Source organism: Ursus americanus, chromosome 17 (assembly GCF_024610735.1).
Source record: "Ursus americanus isolate L20-20 chromosome 17, mUrsAme1.1.p, whole genome shotgun sequence".
Classification (NCBI taxonomy): domain Eukaryota; kingdom Metazoa; phylum Chordata; class Mammalia; order Carnivora; family Ursidae; genus Ursus; species Ursus americanus.
The window spans coordinates 21,277,578-21,295,791 of record NC_142143.1 but is presented as its reverse complement, the minus strand read 5'-3'; the positions used below and the strand labels follow the sequence as shown (position 1 = coordinate 21,295,791).

Sequence of the window (18,214 nt, the reverse complement as noted above, 5' to 3'; positions counted from 1 at the left end):
ATCCCCTCTTTCATTGAGCTCAGTTTTTGGTCCTCTGTCTACACTCCATATCATCTATATAGTGATGATGTTCACATTTGTATCTTCACTGGATCTTCAGCTGCTACTCAACACATCTATTCAAGTAGGCTTCTCAAACTTAAAACGAACTCCTGGTATTTCACCCTGTTCACCAAACCTGCTTTTCGGACAACCTCTCACATGTCAGATCATAGTAAATTCATTCTGACAGTTGTTCAGAACAAAAATCTTGCAGTTTTTCTTATTTCTTTTTTTCTCATACACTACATCCACTCCACCATGAAATCCTATTGGATCTACCTTAAAAATATGTCTAATATCCATCCATTTCTCTATACCTCCACTGTTTCACCTTTGATCTGAGCTCCTTTCACCTCTCATCTTACTGCAATACTATAATAACCTCCTAACTGGCCTTCATGCTTCCACTCTGTTCCCTTTCTTCAATCCATTCACAACTCGATAGGTAATCCTCACAAATAGAAGTTAGATAGGTCACTCTTCTTCTCAAAGACCTGAATTTACTCCTCATTTCACTCTGAGTAAAAGCCAAAGTCCTTATAATGGCCTATAAGTTCCTACACGATCTATCCACATACCCTTCTTACTTATAAATATTTCATATTTTAGGGTATGGCAGTCTGATTTGATGAATCTGCTTAAACCAGAAACTTTAGAGGCTTCCTTGAACTTTTCCCCTTTACCATCATACATCCAAACCGTTATCATAACTTGTTGATTATTTCCTTGTATCTCTCAAATCCATTTACATCTTTCCATTGCTGATGACATTGTTTTTCCCCACCTCCAATTTTACCTCATCTCAAATCTATCTATTACATTTTAATACTAGAGTGATCTTTCTAGTTAAATGCTAATCTAGTCATATCATTCTGTAGTGTGTCTAACTCCACATATCTTTCACTTTAACAACTTTTTTGATGATTCATAAATTGATACTTGGGCATGAATTGATACTTGGAATATATAAGACAGTGCCTTATAAGTAGGAAGCTTTATATTCAGGCTACTTTTGAAATGTCTCTGTTATAATAAATTCATTGGGTCACTTGTTCAAAGTGTTTTATAGTATATAATTCATTTGTGAGAGTATATTAGTCTTTGTTCTATAAATAACATTTTGTCAAGATTCTTTTGTGCATGTAATCGTTTATAAATTAACTGTAGATTTATCTAATAATTTAGATTATATTTTTAATTTAAGGTCAGCTACTTATAAGTCCAGACCAATGTACATATCTAGGCTAATTCCACCTTAAGATTACTGTAGATTTTAAATAATAACAGTAAATAAGAAAAGTAATAATATTAAACAATAATGATGATAATATTAAAGAAGAATTAGTTTCCCTAGTCTACAAAATGTATTCATATAAATAAGCTCCTTTATTGCTACAAGTACTCAAAGAGTAGATATTATTTCCCTTTTTCAGAGAAACAAATTGGAAATCAGAGAAGATAAGTGATTTGATGAAAAATATACAGCAAATCAGTGATAGAACTAAGTCTGGAATTCATGCTCTTTCAATGTAAACCATGTGGTAGTGTCTGTATATGCAGGTTTTCATTATTTATTTATTTATTTATTTATTTATTTATTTATTTATTATCTTTAGAGAGGTGGGGGGAGGACAGAGGGAGAGGGAGAGAGAGAGAGAATCTTAAGCAGGCTCCATGCCCAGCACAAAGCCCTACACAAGGCTCAATCTCATGACCCTGAGATCATGACCTGAGTCAAAATTAAGTCAGTCGCTTAAGTGACTGAGCCATCCAGGAGTCTCATATGCTCAAGTTTTTAAATACAAAGTATAATAAATCGTCTATGTATAAGATAATGAATGCTACTTTTCAAGTTGATAAATCCCTACCTTAAAAGTTTTGTTTATAAATTAAAAGTTTTAGTTTTTAATATAAAACAAATCAGCATTGTCCTTCCACACTATTAGTAAATATCAATCTATTCCAAAATTTTTGATGTAACATGGAGGTGACATATTACATTAGGAAACCATAGTGACATGCTGTTTGAAACCATTTCAATCATTAAAAGGTTAGATTTTGGTTTTGTTCAAAGGTCAGATCTGAAAATACCAATTTTGGGATGTGTGGCAAACTACAATTTCTTCGCACATTTTGGATGGTACCACTAAAGTCCAGACAGCAGTAAAATGTGTGTGTTTTTATCCTCTTCATCTAGTGGTCAGAGATTTGGGACTAGACCCATTCTTTCTTTTACTTTTAAGTTTTATATAAATAAATAAAATTTCTACCTACCTACAAAGGACAGTTGAAAAAATTCAAAAATTAATCACCCAAAAAGTCACTTAGTGTACTAACTAAAATAAAGCTGAGATTTTCTTAAAGCAAGTATCAGAGTATTTGTCATTCCTCCCATTTTAGAATTTTAAATTTTAGAATTTTAAATTTTAAATGGAGCTACTCATTCAAATAAGTATTAATTGAGTAATAATTATATATGCAGAACTTTTCTGGGGTTCATACACCATTTTTATTCACAAATCATATCCCATCCTTCCTGTCCTACTAAATCTGGTGTATGGCTGACATACAATAAATGGTCATACTCAATGAACTAGTGCTAGGCTTCATGAATATCATAATGACTACTACTAACAGTTACTAACATTTATTGAGCAGTATGTTCCAGACACAGTGCTAATTACTTTATATGCATTACCACTCTATAGGGTAAGTTAATGTAATTAATTAATTGTTAGTTTAATTCTATAGCTAAGAAAACAATAGCATAAAGAAGTTAAGTCTCAGCTAGCTGGTAAGAACGTTAGTCCCATAGTTAGTAAACAAACTTAGGTAGCCTGACTTCAGTGCCTACAAACTGTCAGGGATCCATCCATTCTACCCTACAGTTCTAGAAAGAGGAGAGAAGATAATAAACAAGGAAACAAGTGAACAGTGTAATTTTACATAATAAATAAGGATATGGAAAAAGGAAAACAGGATAATTTGACAGAAGTGACAAGAGCAATGTTGAAACATGGTTTATTCTCTTTCTGTGTTTCCTTGTCTACAAATAATAGATAATATTTGTCATAACATCTAATTCATATATCAGTTATGAGATTTAAATGAGTTAATATACATAAAATGCCTAAAACAGTCTATGATGTATAGTGTTAAAGTTTTTGTTTAAAACGTATTGGTTAGTAATATTTATGATTGTTCTTTTTGCATCTTTATTATTATAATTGTCATCATATTGAGGGCCTTACTCAAGATAAGGTGATCTGGGCAGGCCTCTATGAGAAAGTGTATTTGCATCAAAACCCAAATGACACTCAGCCACATAAAAATTTGAAGACCCTCAGATTCCAGGCAGTAGGAACCAAAGTATAAGAGCCCCAGGACTAGAACGCCTAGAAAAGAAGGCCAGTGTGGGCCAGGATGAGTTTGTTCAAGTTTAGGTTAAAGAGCTGACCAGAGGGATGCCTGGGTGGCTCAGTCAGTTAAGCATCTGCCTTTGGCTCAGGTCATGGGATCTCAGGATCCCAGGATCGAGTCCCAGATTGGGCTCCCTGCTCAACAGGGAGCCTGCTTCTCCCTCTCTCTGCCTGCTGTGCCCCCTACTTGTGCTTACTCTCTCTCTCAAATAAATAAATAAAATCTTAAAAAAAAAAAAAAAAAAGAGCTGGTCAGAGCTAGGCTATCCTGAGCTTCACTGGCCATAGTGAGGAGTTGGATTTTATTCATCGTTGTGAGGATCCACTGATTATTTTAAGCATGATAATGACATGCCTTGATTTGCATTTTAAAAACATCACTCTGGTTGCCATGAAAAGGTTAGATAATAGCTTCCATAGAATTTATCAATGTCATCACTTCCATTAATCATTATTTTTAAAATCTTAGTTTTCCTAGGGGAAAATAATTTTCTTGCTATATTTTTGGAATGTTAGTATCAGTGTTCTTAAAAGTACAGTCAGAGTAAAGGACTTAAGTTCGGTGCATACATTTGTATAGTCATACACACACTCATTTTGAACAAAGGTTACATGGAATACTCATAAATGATACCTTCTGATTCTAAAAGTCATATTAATCATATCTAGTGGATTTTAAAATATCTTTTTAAAGGAAAGTGGTAGAATAGTTCACTTACTTTAATATAAAGGGAAGAGATTCTTTAGGTCCCACTTCTCATATTTCTGTCCTTAGGCCTTACCAGTTATTAACTTCTTGCCCCCAAAGAAAGGAAATATTGCAAATCTGATTGGGTAGAACCAGGTGTGTGTTACTAGTGGGTATGGTTACTTTCCTTAATCTTTCCCTTACACCCAGTACTATTTCCTCACACCTCTCCTCTCCAAGTTCACCTTGGTTTGAGTAGATTTTTTTTTTAAGATTTTATTTATTTATTTGACAGAGATAGAGACAGCCGCTGAGAGAGGGAACACAAGCAGGGGGAGTAGGAGAGGAAGAAGCAGGCTCCCAGCAGAGGAGCCAGATGCGGAACTCGATCCCAGGACTCCAGGATCACACCCTGAGCCGAAAGCAGATGGTTAACGACTAAGCCACCCAGGCGCCCCTGGTTTGAGTAGATTTAAAGCCCACTTAGGCCATACCATCCAACTCACTCTTAGCAGGTTGATACAGGTTTTGTAGCCTCAAAGCAGCTATTAATAAAGTTGTATACTGATGAGTTGATACCACTGTGTGGAGAGGGGTAGACAGCAGTGGAAGAAGAGCATTTCCAGGTCTCTGGTTATTTCACTACCATAATAGCATTGAATCATCATCTTTAATACCTAATACCTGAAAGGCCATTAATGTGCTCAAAAAGACGCTGGCAAAAATTATAATGTCCTACATTGCTATACATATAGGTGAACAAAAAACAGTACAATTTATATGAAGACTCCTCTTAATATCTCTATCTCATTAAGGCTTTAGGTTTAAAAGTTCAAAAATATAGCTGCATAAAGTGAACTGCTTTACCTGTATGGCCAGTTTCCTCGTTCTTGACTTCTGTGGTTCCCACAGAAGAGGTGGGTGGACTAACAGGAGGGCTGGAAGTAAAGCTTGCACACCCTGCAGATGTGTTGATTTCGAAATATTCTTGGTTGTGATTCATTCGATGAAAATCCAGAGAAGACACAATAGATGTTCGTTGTTTAGGCTAAAATAAATGAGTGGGATGAGAGTATTAATATGATCATGTTCATCTTCAGCCCAATCTCCCAACTGATTTAATACAAGTGATGATTTTATCAGTTAATCTATCTGGTTTTTATACTTAAAATATATTATGCTTTACAGCAAGATACTAAATAATCCCTTGATGAATTAAATAATGAAAAATTATTTATTGAAAAAATATTTTGACATACTGGATAAAATAACTTAGACTTTTTGTTAGATTTCCTGAGAAGACTATACAAATACAGTACACAGAATTTATCTTAATAAGCAATTTGGAAAGTTGCAATTCTAAGTCACCTTTCATTTAACTAACATTTATTAAGCATATGGCATTTGCTGAGGATATAGAATCTAATAATAAAAGAGCTCTTACAATATTGAAGCATAATTAAGGCAGTTCTCTTTTTTTGTTCTCTATATAGTCCAAGAAATTGATAGCATTAGATATTGCCCCCAAGTACCATATGCTGAAATTTGATAATCAGAATTAAGTAAAGTTATATAGAACATTTCCCAGGACTTAAGAATCTACATGGTATTTGTTGTGAACTTTGATTTCCTTTTTAAGGATTTTAATTAATCCCCAAAGAGCAAGAAAAGTCAATTTAAACATAAAAGTTAAAATCATGGAGCAATAGCAGATATAATCTATATCCTTCACCAGTAATGGATTGTTCCCTATAGAAGTTTTACGGGTTTTTTTTTTCCCCCATAGTTTTAATTATATACACTTTTCTTCCTGACTAGCAGAGCTTCTAACACTGTCCTTTAAAACTACAGTCTTCTGGCTCTCAGATTTGTCTGCATTTTCCAAGAATCAATCCAAGTTTTCTTACTTCTAATTTTTACTCATATTACTGAAATATTAACAATTTCCTATAATAATTAACAAGAGAGTGACTGCAATTTCTTTACAATAATTTTACCGTACTTTACTATCCCCAAAGTACAATAAACTTTTGGTTTACTAACATTTTCACTGCCCTCAAATACTTGTTAATTTAACCACTGTACTCCATAGATTATTTTCCTGTAAAATATTCAGGTTACCCTCTCTCTTCTAGCTCATCATGTTTTTTTATGTAGATATCATTTAGTCTATAATTTAAAATATACAACAACAATGAAAATGTATCTATTTTATTTTTTTATATAAAGGATGCAAATTATCACACTATGCTTTATTATTTCACTATTATAGTATTTTTATGAAAGAGGTTTAGAAGCATTGCTATATAATCAAGTCATTTATTATTATGACATAGAATTCAACTTAGTACCCACGTAGGACTCAGTCGATTTTGAAGTATGGAAGATTGGGATGCAATGTCAGGTTTAATTTCTCATCAAATGTCTGTCCTTGGGGCTAATGAGTCTCAATTTCACATTCATGTTCTTTCTACTAGATGATATAACAGTAATTAAAAGGCATGAACTATGACACTAGCTCCAATGGAAATACAGGTATGTCCATCATCTTCATTTTGTTTTATTTTATTATGTTATGATTTAGTTTTATTTCATATATAAGCAATGGACCAAATTTGTGTAATATTTCTTCTCATAAACTTTATAAAGATCAAGCCAACTGATACATATGACTCCTTTACTTCTGTTTCTTTTTTTTTTTTTATGAACAATTCTTTTAGTAAGTTGGATGTGAAGGTAAAGAAAAAGTTATAAATAAATGGAAATTAGAAAAAGTTCACTAGACCTAAAGTAATTTCTTTGTGCTTAGAGTTTAGTCTTGAAGATACATTTTTGTTGTTTAATTTTACTTTTTTAATTTTTAATTTAATTTGTTTATTATGTTCAGTTAGCCAACATACAGTACATCATTAGTTTTTGATTTAGTGTTCAATGATTCATTAGTTGCATATAACACCCAGTGCTCATCACAATACATGCCCTCCTTAATACCCATCATCCAGTTACCACATCCCCTCATCTCTCCTCCCTTCTGTAACCCTCATTTACTTCTGTTTCTTTTTTTTTAAGATTTTATTTATTTATTTGAGAGACAGAGGAGAGAAAGAGAGAGAGAGTTAGAGCATAAGTGGGGGGAGGGGCAGAGAGAGAGGGAGAAGCAGACTCCGCACTGAGCAGGGAGCCTGATGCTGGGTTTGATCCCAGGACCCTGGGATCATGACCCAAGCGGAAGGCAGACATTAACCAACTGAGCCACCCAAGTGCCCCTACTTCTGTTTTTTAAACACGTGTTTCTGAACTTGACTACCCAAAGCTCTAATTGAAATCACAATTTATTATGCAATCATGAAAGCAAACAGCCTATTTTTTGTTGTATTGATTCATTCTAAAAATATTTGCTTAGTGTATACTAAATTGCAGGTACCTTGGTAAGCAGTGTGATAGGAATAAGAATAATAAAGACACTGTCCTTGTTCTCTAGGTTATTATAGACTTAAAGTGGAAGAAGGGGTGGTGCATGAGGAAGAAACAAGCAATCCAAGGATTATGCATTAGTGCAGTATTATACAGTCATAAGGGCTATGATAAGTGGAGGCACAAAATATAAAAGGTGAGCCTCTACTTTAGGGAGGGAATCAGGAAAGTCTTCCACAAGCAGGTGATTGATGGCTGAGTTGAATCTCAGTGAAGCAGAGATGGTAAGCAGACAAAAGAGGATGGGGAGAAATAGTTCATAACGGCTGTAACACAGAGAATGTGAGGGAGTGGTGGTTTCAAGCCATGAGATATTACAAGTTGCAGGGTCCAACTCATAAAAGATTCTAATGCCATGTTAAGGAGTTTGTCTTTAACCTGAATATTTTAAGGAACCCCAGAATGATTTCCAAGCAAGAGGATTTTATGGTTGGATGTACATTTTAGTAAACTAATTTTAGCAGTTTAGAGAATGAATTAGTCAAGGCTGGATTAAAGGAAGGGAGACCAATTAGGAAGATGTTAAAGAACACTAACCAAGACACAGTGAGGTCCTGAGGTAAGCAGTGGCAACAGAGTTGGAGATAGATGTTTTTAGGAGATGTCAATACTGTTAGCTCTTTAGGTCTTGGCATCTGATTGGATGTGAAGGTTGATTTTAAGGAAGGAGTTTAAGGTGACTCACAGATTTCTGCTTGGGTAGATGTCAGAAGATAAGTTTTTTTGTTTGTTTGTTTTGGTAAAGAACAGAAATGTATGCATTTCTATACCAGAAGTATACAAGATGTATGCTCATATGCTACTGGGATTGAGTATAGACTGCTTAACAAATACATGGTTATGCAAATCTATGTGATATTTCCCTTTCTTTCTTTGAGCAGAGTGCTATGATCTCACTGAAACATGGCTTCAAATAAAATAACAGGAGAAAGGGGACAGGCTAATAGAAATTCCAAACAGAGGAAACCATGGATCAGTGATCATCTAACCTCATTCTTATTTGCTTCTTCAGAACTCTTTATTATTAGACAGGAATGTTGATGGGGGAGTTATTGCCCAAACCTCTCAGTATCTGAGATGACGAAGAATGAGAATCATTATATGTTAGTCATGCTTTGAGAAAGGGATTTGCAAACTATGGCCTGTGGTCATATCAGTGGCCCAAATCTGAGCTGCCTCTTGTTTCTGAAGATAAAGTTTTATTGGGACACAGCTATGTCCATTCATTTATTTATTATCTATGGCTGTTCTCATGCATTAAACCCAAAGCATGGGGTCCTTCTTTGTGTGGGGCCTAATGAGACTGCCCTGGTTCCCACATCCATGAAGCCAGTGACATGTTAGTCCCTAAAAGGGACTAATGTGTAAATTTACTGGTATAATGTATAGGATGGCATGCATTTCCTACACCTATTGTGGTTTCTCTTAATCAATCAGAACCTATTATTCTATGAATTATCTTTATGTTCTGTTATGATGTAAATGAAATATAACATATTCTGATACAGCTCAAAAAATTTCATGGTATTTCTGCAAACCAGTTAGATATGATTCACATATGAATAAAATGAGAACACATAATTCCTGACTGGGATGAGATTTAGGTAACATGTACATTTACTTCCAAATACTCTCTTGACTGGAATCTAAGTTTCAAATATCCACTTTTATGTTTCTTCTTCTATTACTTTCAAGTTATTTAAACTACTGGACATTTTAAAAATCCAGTTACTTAGGTTTAAGTGGATTTTAAATCATTTGAATTAACTTAATTATGAAGGGACCTCATCAACCTCCTAGTAAAATGTCAAATAGGACTAAAGGGATGCTCTGGTGTCAGTACAAAGAAAAAGTAGTACTAGCAAAAGTCAGGGTGATATTAAATCTGCAAGCAAAAGCAGCCTTCAAAATGAGTTCCCAAAGACAGCTGAATGTCAGAAAATTAGCTAGTGACATCAGTAGAAATATGTGGAAATGACAGACTTTCCAGACACTAGCCCATTGATAAATTATATCAATATGAAGCAGTCTTGTCAAGCCAGTGGTAATAAAATCAGATGCTTTCTTAAATAGTTTTTAAAATGAAAATGAGATGGGTGATAAAAATGGGAAGCTAGACCAGTAGTATTTTCTTTTAGAACTTTAATCCACCTGGAATATTTTGTGTATATGGTGAAAAATTTAGTTCTAAGCATTTTTTCCCCAAATAATAGCCTACTACCCAATACCATCATTCCCTCACAAATGTGAAATGTCACCTTTATCATACACTAAATTTCCAAATATAAACTGGGTTTACATTTTTGGACCGAACTATGTTCCTGTTGATCTACTTGTCTATTCCTATGCTAATACCATACTTTCTTAATTCCTAGTTAACAGACACTGGATCTCTTTGATCCTCCTTGTTTTATATTCTGGGAGTATTCTACAATTTGATATTCTAAAGCACTTTCATTAATTTGTTAAAAATATACTACTGAGCATCAGCCATGTGTCAGCCACTGTTCTAGGCTCTGAAGATGTATCAGTGAACAAATAAGATAAGGCACAAAACTTTTAGTCATTTTATCATGACTTCAGGCATAATGATCGTATTTTTAATTTTCAATAACTTTTCTTGTTTTCTAAGTATTCCATTTTAACAATAATTTGTTCTTAATGTTATGAGTTCAATAACCTCTCAAATCTAAGGATATTGATTACAATGTTTGTCTGTCATTAATTCTGTTTTCTCAAAGGTCATTTACTTTGTTCATTGATTTTGGTTCCTCTCTTTTTAATTGTTCATTTTCCTCAAATGTCTGGTGTTCTTTCTCCTGCTCCAGTTCTCACAGTAGGAGCTTCAGCAGACTCTTCCCCTTACTGAGAGAGTTATTACCATCTTGTAGGAAAACAAAGTCAATTTCTCCATGTATAAGATGCTGAGGTTCTTTAGTTGCCCTGACTAATCACTAAATTAATCTCTAATGTCTAAATCCAATGCCATTAGTCTTTATCTTTCAGAAGTTTCCAAATGTTTCTCATAGTACCATTCACTGTTCATCACTGCTATGGATTTATACTTATTTTTATATTTATTTTACAATTTTAATTGTATGTACAGAGGGAAAGAATGTAAAAAGTTGGGATCAGTTCACCTTCTTGAGTTAGAATTCTCATACTTCTGTGCCTTGATCACTTTTAAAACAGTATAAAGGATCTGAGGGAGTCCAGATGACAATTCGGTAGGGGTAGAAATTATTAAACTTTTTATTACAGATATCATACAAATTGAGAACAATTTCTATTTTTTTCTTTTCAATGAAAGGAAAAAAACTTTTAAATGAGGAACAACTTTTTTTTCATGAATATAATAGTTAATGTGATTAAGACTTATTCTAAAGATGTAAAACTCCTATCTTCGAGTAAGCAAAATACCATCCTTTTACTGTACAGTTATGGCCAAACATATACAGAAAAAAAAGTATGACCACTACATGGAAGTTAAAGTGGGTGTGAGTAAACATCAGGTGCTTAAGAGGAGTAGACCCTCTTCTAGGAACTTGAGATTTGTTATCCCATTTAAGCCTATAATGTTGGTATTAAAAGTAGTTATTACTCTTTCCATTTTACAATGTTCTTGAGATTTAGAGAAGTCTCACACATAAGTGGGAGAGCTGAAATTAAAACACAATCTATGAAATTTCAAATTGATTGCACTTTCCCCTAGGGCATTACACTACAGATAAAGCAAAAAGAAGCATAAATTTACAGATGAAGCCAAGAGCCTAATAGCTCTTGAGTTTCTCATCTTTACATCAGTGAGCATTTTCCTATTCTCAGTCCATTGGCAGCATTGATTTTTTTTTTAAACGATCATCATTTTAAAGAGTATTGAAGAAAATTCAGGTGAGTGGAAAATAGGAATAGAATCTAATTCTGCTATATATTAAACTCTTACAGTCACTAGGTGTTTAATTAAAAGAGAGGCAGAAATTTAAAAAAATCTTTATATTTTGTTTTTATCACTTCAATTTATATCATTTTTATATGGAGATATTTGCTGAAGGATTAACATATATTCATTTTGTATTAAAAGACACAAAATTATAAAACTCTTAGAATATTCCTAGTAGTTAGCATACATAGGAATGAGTATAAAGCTCTTAAAATGGAAAATCTATATTTCTCCATATGAAATAGTTTCTTCATATAAGTTATTCAAATGTGAACTGGAAAGACTACATATAGTTTTATTTGATAAAAGTGTTAAGTAGTTCTGGACTCAACATAGATATTGAAGAACTGGAGAGCCTTTGACTTCCAAACTATGAAGTTTGTTCTTACAGACACTTCTCCCAGCATTAAAATACTCATGACTATCTTAGAAAACAGTGTTTTTTAAATTAGGCATTTCAAATATTTATGCATTAATATTTCAAAGATGCTGAAGTCAAATGCAAATGTGTGTAGAATTAAAAACAAGACCAGCTTTATTTCCCACATTTAGGTTCTTCTAAAAAAAATTAAATGATTTGTTTCAGTTTAAGAGAAGCAGGAAGTAATTATACAAAGGATTATAGAGGATATGTTCTGAGCAGCCAAAATAGGAAGCTCATATCACTGTGTGGGTGAAAGACAGAAATTTTTACAAATAAAGGTGCACATCACTTTTTTTTTTACAACTTAATATTTTTAATTACATTTTTTGTTTGGAAATAATTGATTCTTATGCAGCTATAAAAATAGTACAGAGAAATCTCATGTGCTCTTTTCATAGTTTTCTCCAATGATATAACATCTTACAAACCTACAGTAGAACATCACAACCAGGATATTGACGTTGATGCAGCCAAGAAACAACAGTTCCATCCCACAGGGATCCTTCTCATTGCCTCATTGCCCTTTTTTTTTTTTTAATGATTTTTTATTATATTATGTTAGTCATCATTCATTGCCCTTTTATAGCTACACCTACTTCTCTCCTGTCCCCACTTCTTCCTTAACTCTTGTCAACCACTAATCTGTTCTCTTATTTCTGTAATTTGTCATGTCAAAAATTATATATAGGTAAACAGATATATGATAAATAGAATCATACAAAATATAATCTTTTGAAATTGGCTCTTCTCAGCATAGTTCTCTAGAGATTCATCCAAGCTGTTTTGTGTATCAATAACTTGTTCCTTTTCATGCTGGGTAGTATTCAATTGTATGAATATAGCACAGTAAAATTTGTTGACATGTGTTTATGAGTCAGAATGGGATCTGGAACAAGATAGAACTGGATTCAAATCCTAGTGCCAGTATTTACAGTTCAGTATTTGCATCTATAAATGAGGATAATATAAGCTGCTCTATAGAATTGTTATCTGGATTGAGATAATGTAAATGAAGCGCTAGGATAATGCCTATGTCAGAGTAAATAATTGATAAGTATTTGTTCTCTTCCTTTACTGCAAGATAGTAGAACCTAACCAAAAGAATGCATTGATGAGTTAAGTCACAACACAGCTCTCCAAATAACTGGCAGAATCACCAAATTAAATGCAGAGGACAGTGACAGGATGCCACTAATACATTATAATTTGAAGAGTTGAAGGGCAAGGGGGTATCAGCAGGTTTGGAAGAAAATACAGCAAAAAAGGATTTATTTCACCAGTATTTAAAACAGCTGCCCTGAAAACTTTAATGACTGCCTTCAGCAGAGCGCTATCAGGGGAGTCTCTGATGGGAGATAAGGGACAGAGACCTTGGTAAAACCTCTCTAAACATCTATCCATCTCTGATTTGGAGGGATGAGGTCTCAAGGCAATGATGAACCATAGTGCTGGGGAGAAAGAGGAGAAGGTGCACTCCAAATAATCTTTATTTCTCCATTGTGGATAAACAATTTTAGAAAGCACAGCATTCGGAAATCCAGGAGCCTCTGTGATGACTTTATCAAAGCAGAAAATTAGGAAGTTGTTATGGGTTTGAATAGCTGGCACCAGATAGCAGTTTTGGAGAAAGAAGCAAGTCATTAGATACATTTTGAACCCAAACAAAACTTTGTTCCCTGGTGTACTGGCTTACCAAACAGAGAAGAATTAGCAGAAAATCACTTCTCTGGTAGGGTTGCTCATGCTTGGTTTTGTCATCTCCACTTACCAAGTTAAAGAATACTAATCAATAGTCACTAGAGGACAGACACAGTTCCTTCCCCCATGGACTTCATATTCTTGTGAAGAAGACAGACATGAAGTGGAGAAGTGAAAAATACTAGGACAAAGCAGAGGGTGCTAGGAGGACATAAAATGAGGGAATCTAACCTAACTTGGGGTATAAGAAAACTTAAAAGAAGTGATATTTCAACTGCTACCTGAAGGAGGTGTAGAAATCAGCTAAGTAAAAGTAGGATAAATGGGGTTGAAATGAAGTGTCCAAGTCAGAGGGAACATCATAAATATGCCATGATCCTGAAACAGGAAAAAACAGAGACAGCACACATAAGAAATGAGAAGGTGGTTGGTCTGTTCAGAAGACAAAAAAAGTGGGGGGGGGGGCGCAGAGTAAGTGAGGGTACCTCTTACCAGAAGTTTGTAAAATGGAAGAAAATTGGTATAACTCCAGGGCTAAAGGAGACATTTTTTGATGGCATTTATTCCAGCTGATGGAGAAGAGGTAATAAAAAGAGAGATGTTAGACAGTCAGAAACCAAGAGGAATTGAGAATGCAAGTTTCCTGGGGAGACAAGGGGTATAATTTTGAAAACATGTGCAAACTTTAGTTTCAGAGAGATATAGGGATACCTCTGTTTTAATAAGATATGGTGGGTTCAGGAAGGTTTTACAAAGTTTTTGGCAAATGTTGAAGTAATACCTCATTGATGACTTCCAATTTCTCTGTGAAGTGAGGGTGATGCCATCTAGGAGGAAAATTGGGCACCTGAAAGAGTAGAACTCAAAAGTCTCTTGAAGGTTTGCCTGCAATTTGCCTGGAGACATTTAGGTCTGCTGAGTAGTGTGAAGGGCCCAACTGAGACTGAGAACTATGAATTTATAATGGTAAATTAAGATTATCTATTGATTTTTTAAATTTCTCTCTATAGGTATTATTTCTATTTTATCTGAAAATAAATGAAAATGGCTTGTTACTCTCTCACTATTTACTATTGTATTTTATTCACTTATTTTGTTATATGTATAGTGAAAATTAACAAAGGGAAACCTCATTTAAAATGGAGATGGGAGGCCAACAGAGGGAATTCTCACATCTTACCACTCTTCCTCAATTACTGAAACAACAGGAAGAGAGAGATCTTGCAAGTTGATACTACTTTACTATCTCAGCAGGAGGAAGAAAGGTTTTCTCTTTCCCTAGTAATGGCCTAGCCAATGAGAGAGCCACAACTCAGCCAATGAAAAGCCACTATACTTAGAACCCTCAGTTTACTCCAATAGACTTTTTACTTATAAGAGCCACTCTCAACTGTCCCTTTCCTCTATAAGAAAAGCATTCCTCTCATTTGTTCTCCAGACTTGCTAATAGTTTTTCTGTAGTTTGCATGCCCCAAATTTCAAATCTCTGCTATTCCTGAATAAACCCACTGGCATGGCCTTCCAAGTCCCCAAAGTCAACATGTTTGTAATGGATCTGACCTGGAGGAAGTTGTCAAATATGGTAACATCAAGAAGGTGGTAGAACAGGTGTCAGTTGAACCCTTTATTGGACATCCTGGGCTATACTAAAGACCACATTGTTTCCTGTGACGTGACTTTAATAATATCTTCTCTTTTGCCTCGGATTCTGGGGCTGACATTTTACTCAAAGACAACTTTTTAAGCTATTTTTTTTAAAGATTTTTTATTTATTTATTCGACAGAGATAGAGACAGCCAGCGAGAGAGGGAACACAAGCAGGGGGAGTGGGAGAGGAAGAAGCAGGCTCACAGCGGAGGAGCCTGATGTGGGGCTCGATCCCACAACGCCGGGATCACGCCCTGAGCCGAAGGCAGACGCTTTACCACTGTGCCACCCAGGTGCCCCTAAGCTATTTTCTAATACGGCAATGAATTTGGCTTCAGAACCTGTGATCCTGAACCACCAACCTCAGAAAAAACACCAGAGAATGAGAGATCCTTAGCTGCAATGGAGTCTCTCCCCATTTTTATTTCTCAATTTAGTGAAAATTTCCCATCTTTCACAATTTCTATCCAAGGCTTCCTAAAGAAGGAAAGGGATTTAGAAAGTTATCTATCATTGGTACCGTACACTATAGACTACTATATCTGGCAAAGAAAATAAACAAAGAAAAGAATATTTCCTTCCTAAGATTAAAACATTTTAATGAATTAATCAATCATGGACACATAAGCAGGTGTTAAAAATTATATCATATGAGAATATTTCATATCATGAGAAAAGTCTGAAAATATATTCTTTAGGTGAAAAAATAAGTTACAAAGTAATATACACACTATATGTTTTTTTAATTAATATATGTGTATGGAACAAGTCTAATTGTTAATGATTATAACTGAGGGGTGATTTTTTTTCTTTATGCATTTCTGAGTATTATTATCCTTTCCATCATATTATACTGCAGATTTTTAGTTGCAAGCTATTCATTAGACAAATTAATTTTCTTAGACCATTTCTCTACTTAAAATTAGATTTTCACAAAAAATTTTCTTCTGAACTTGATAACTATTGCTTGATTCTGGTGGACCTCTCTTGTCAGAAGAGTTTTAAAATAATGGGAAGCAAATTAAGTGGGGAAATTGGAGTCATTAGTTATCCTAGTAATAGACATACACACACTCAACACATAAATATATTCCAAAATAAATTAAGGCAGAGGGCAAAAAAAAAAATACATCAAATGGATAAAAAATTACAATTTTTAAAGAAATAAAAACTTCAAATTCAGTGTCAGCTGAAAAGAGGAATAACAATAAATTGCTTATAGTTTTTAGGGTGGCATTTGGAGAAGTTGCTCATTCTTAAAGCCTTGTATGTAAAGTATCATGGGAAACAGTCCAGTACCTGGGAGAGATTAATTCAAGAAAAAGAATCATAGTGATAGAAGACAGTACAGGCACGGGTGTTAAATTACATTTTAAACTATTTAAAGGAAACTTTAAAGGATATTGTCACATTTATAGTCTTTGCATTTATCCACTCCTTTAAACTTTGTATTGAATATTAAAAAAATATCCTTAAGTTCAAAAACTTTTTTATGACAACTTCTTTACTCATTCTTTCTACAAAAATTGTGGAGTACTTTTCTTGGGGAGGAATGGAGAGATAACAGTGGACATTGTATTCACAGTTTGGAGACATCAGAGAAGGCCTCTTTGAGGAAGTGATATCTAAAGTGAAATCCAGGGGTGCCTGGGTGGCTCAGTCAGTTAAGCATCTGCCTTCAGCTCAGGTTGTGATTTCAAAGTTGAGGGATCAAACCCCACATAAGGCTCTCTGCTTAGCAGGGAGTCTGCTTCTCCCTCTCACTTTCCCTCTGTGCTCTCCCTCTCTCTCTCTCTCTTCCCTCCCCCCAAATAAACACATAAAATCTTTAAAAAAAAAAAAAGTGGAATCCTGAAGGATGAATAAAAGGTAGCCAGACCAAGGAGTGAGAAATGGAGTACAGACAAAGTTTGGAGGAGAAACATTGATATATATTTGGAAAGAGACTGGTGCTTTGGAGAAAATAAAATGAATCTAGAATTGGGGTGGGGGTGTAGGTGTATACAGAGGAGTAGAGGAGAAAGACTCGGGATGTCACTATAAAAATAGACAGAAACCTAGTCATAAGGCCTAGTATGCTTGATGGCATTAAGTTTGATGAGGCAATAGAGATCAAACATGTTTTAAGGATTTTAAAGCTAAAAAGTGAAAGAACAGGCTTAGAAAAAATGGTACAACACTTACAGAAACAGTCTGAGTTTTACATTTTCTATTTGATTTGAATAAAGTTTATTTCCTGTATAGGTAGCGGAAGCAGATTTAGACAACACACTCTCACACACACATGCATGAACAAACACAGAAAAAATTTAAATCACCCATTTTATACACATACACACAAAAATATATACCCATACACACCCATGTATCACACATTTGCAAATAATTAATATATCAAGACTCTAGTTTATAAATAATATTTTAAAGCTATCATATAGAGTTCCTCCTCTGCTTTAGTTTTCAAAAATATTTAATCTTTTCAATTTTCTATCTTCCATTCAAATAAAAAAATTTTCATTCCAATTTTCAATATTAAAATAGTGCTGGGGCACTGGGTGGCTCAGTTGGCTAAGCATCTGCCTTCAGCTCAGGTCATGTGTCAGGGTCCTGGACTCAAGCCCTGGGTCAGGCTCCCAGCTCAGTCTGCTTCTCTCTCTCCTTCTGCCCCTGCCCCCTGCTTGTATGCTCATTCTCTCTCTCTCTTTCTCTCTCAAATAAATAAATTTTAAAAAATCTCTTTAAAATAGTGTTGTCAGGAATTGCAAGATAAACTACAAAGCTATATATAAATCAAAACAGTATGGTACTGGCACAAAAAAATAGACACGGAGATCAATGGAATAGGACAGGGTCCATAAATAAACCCACTCAATGATGAAAAG

General features: G+C 34.4%; 1 protein-coding gene across 1 annotated transcript in view; it reads right to left on the bottom strand.

Annotated features, from left to right (window-relative positions):
- Positions 1 to 18,214, bottom strand: part of LOC148108643 (ankyrin repeat and sterile alpha motif domain-containing protein 1B-like) — a 317,341-nt gene that overhangs the window by 149,230 nt on the left and 149,897 nt on the right. Inside the window, exon 5 of the mRNA XM_087869100.1 lies at positions 5,017 to 5,197. Within this exon, the coding sequence (XP_087725226.1) occupies positions 5,017 to 5,197 (181 nt within the window). The remainder of the gene's footprint in view (positions 1 to 5,016; positions 5,198 to 18,214) is intronic.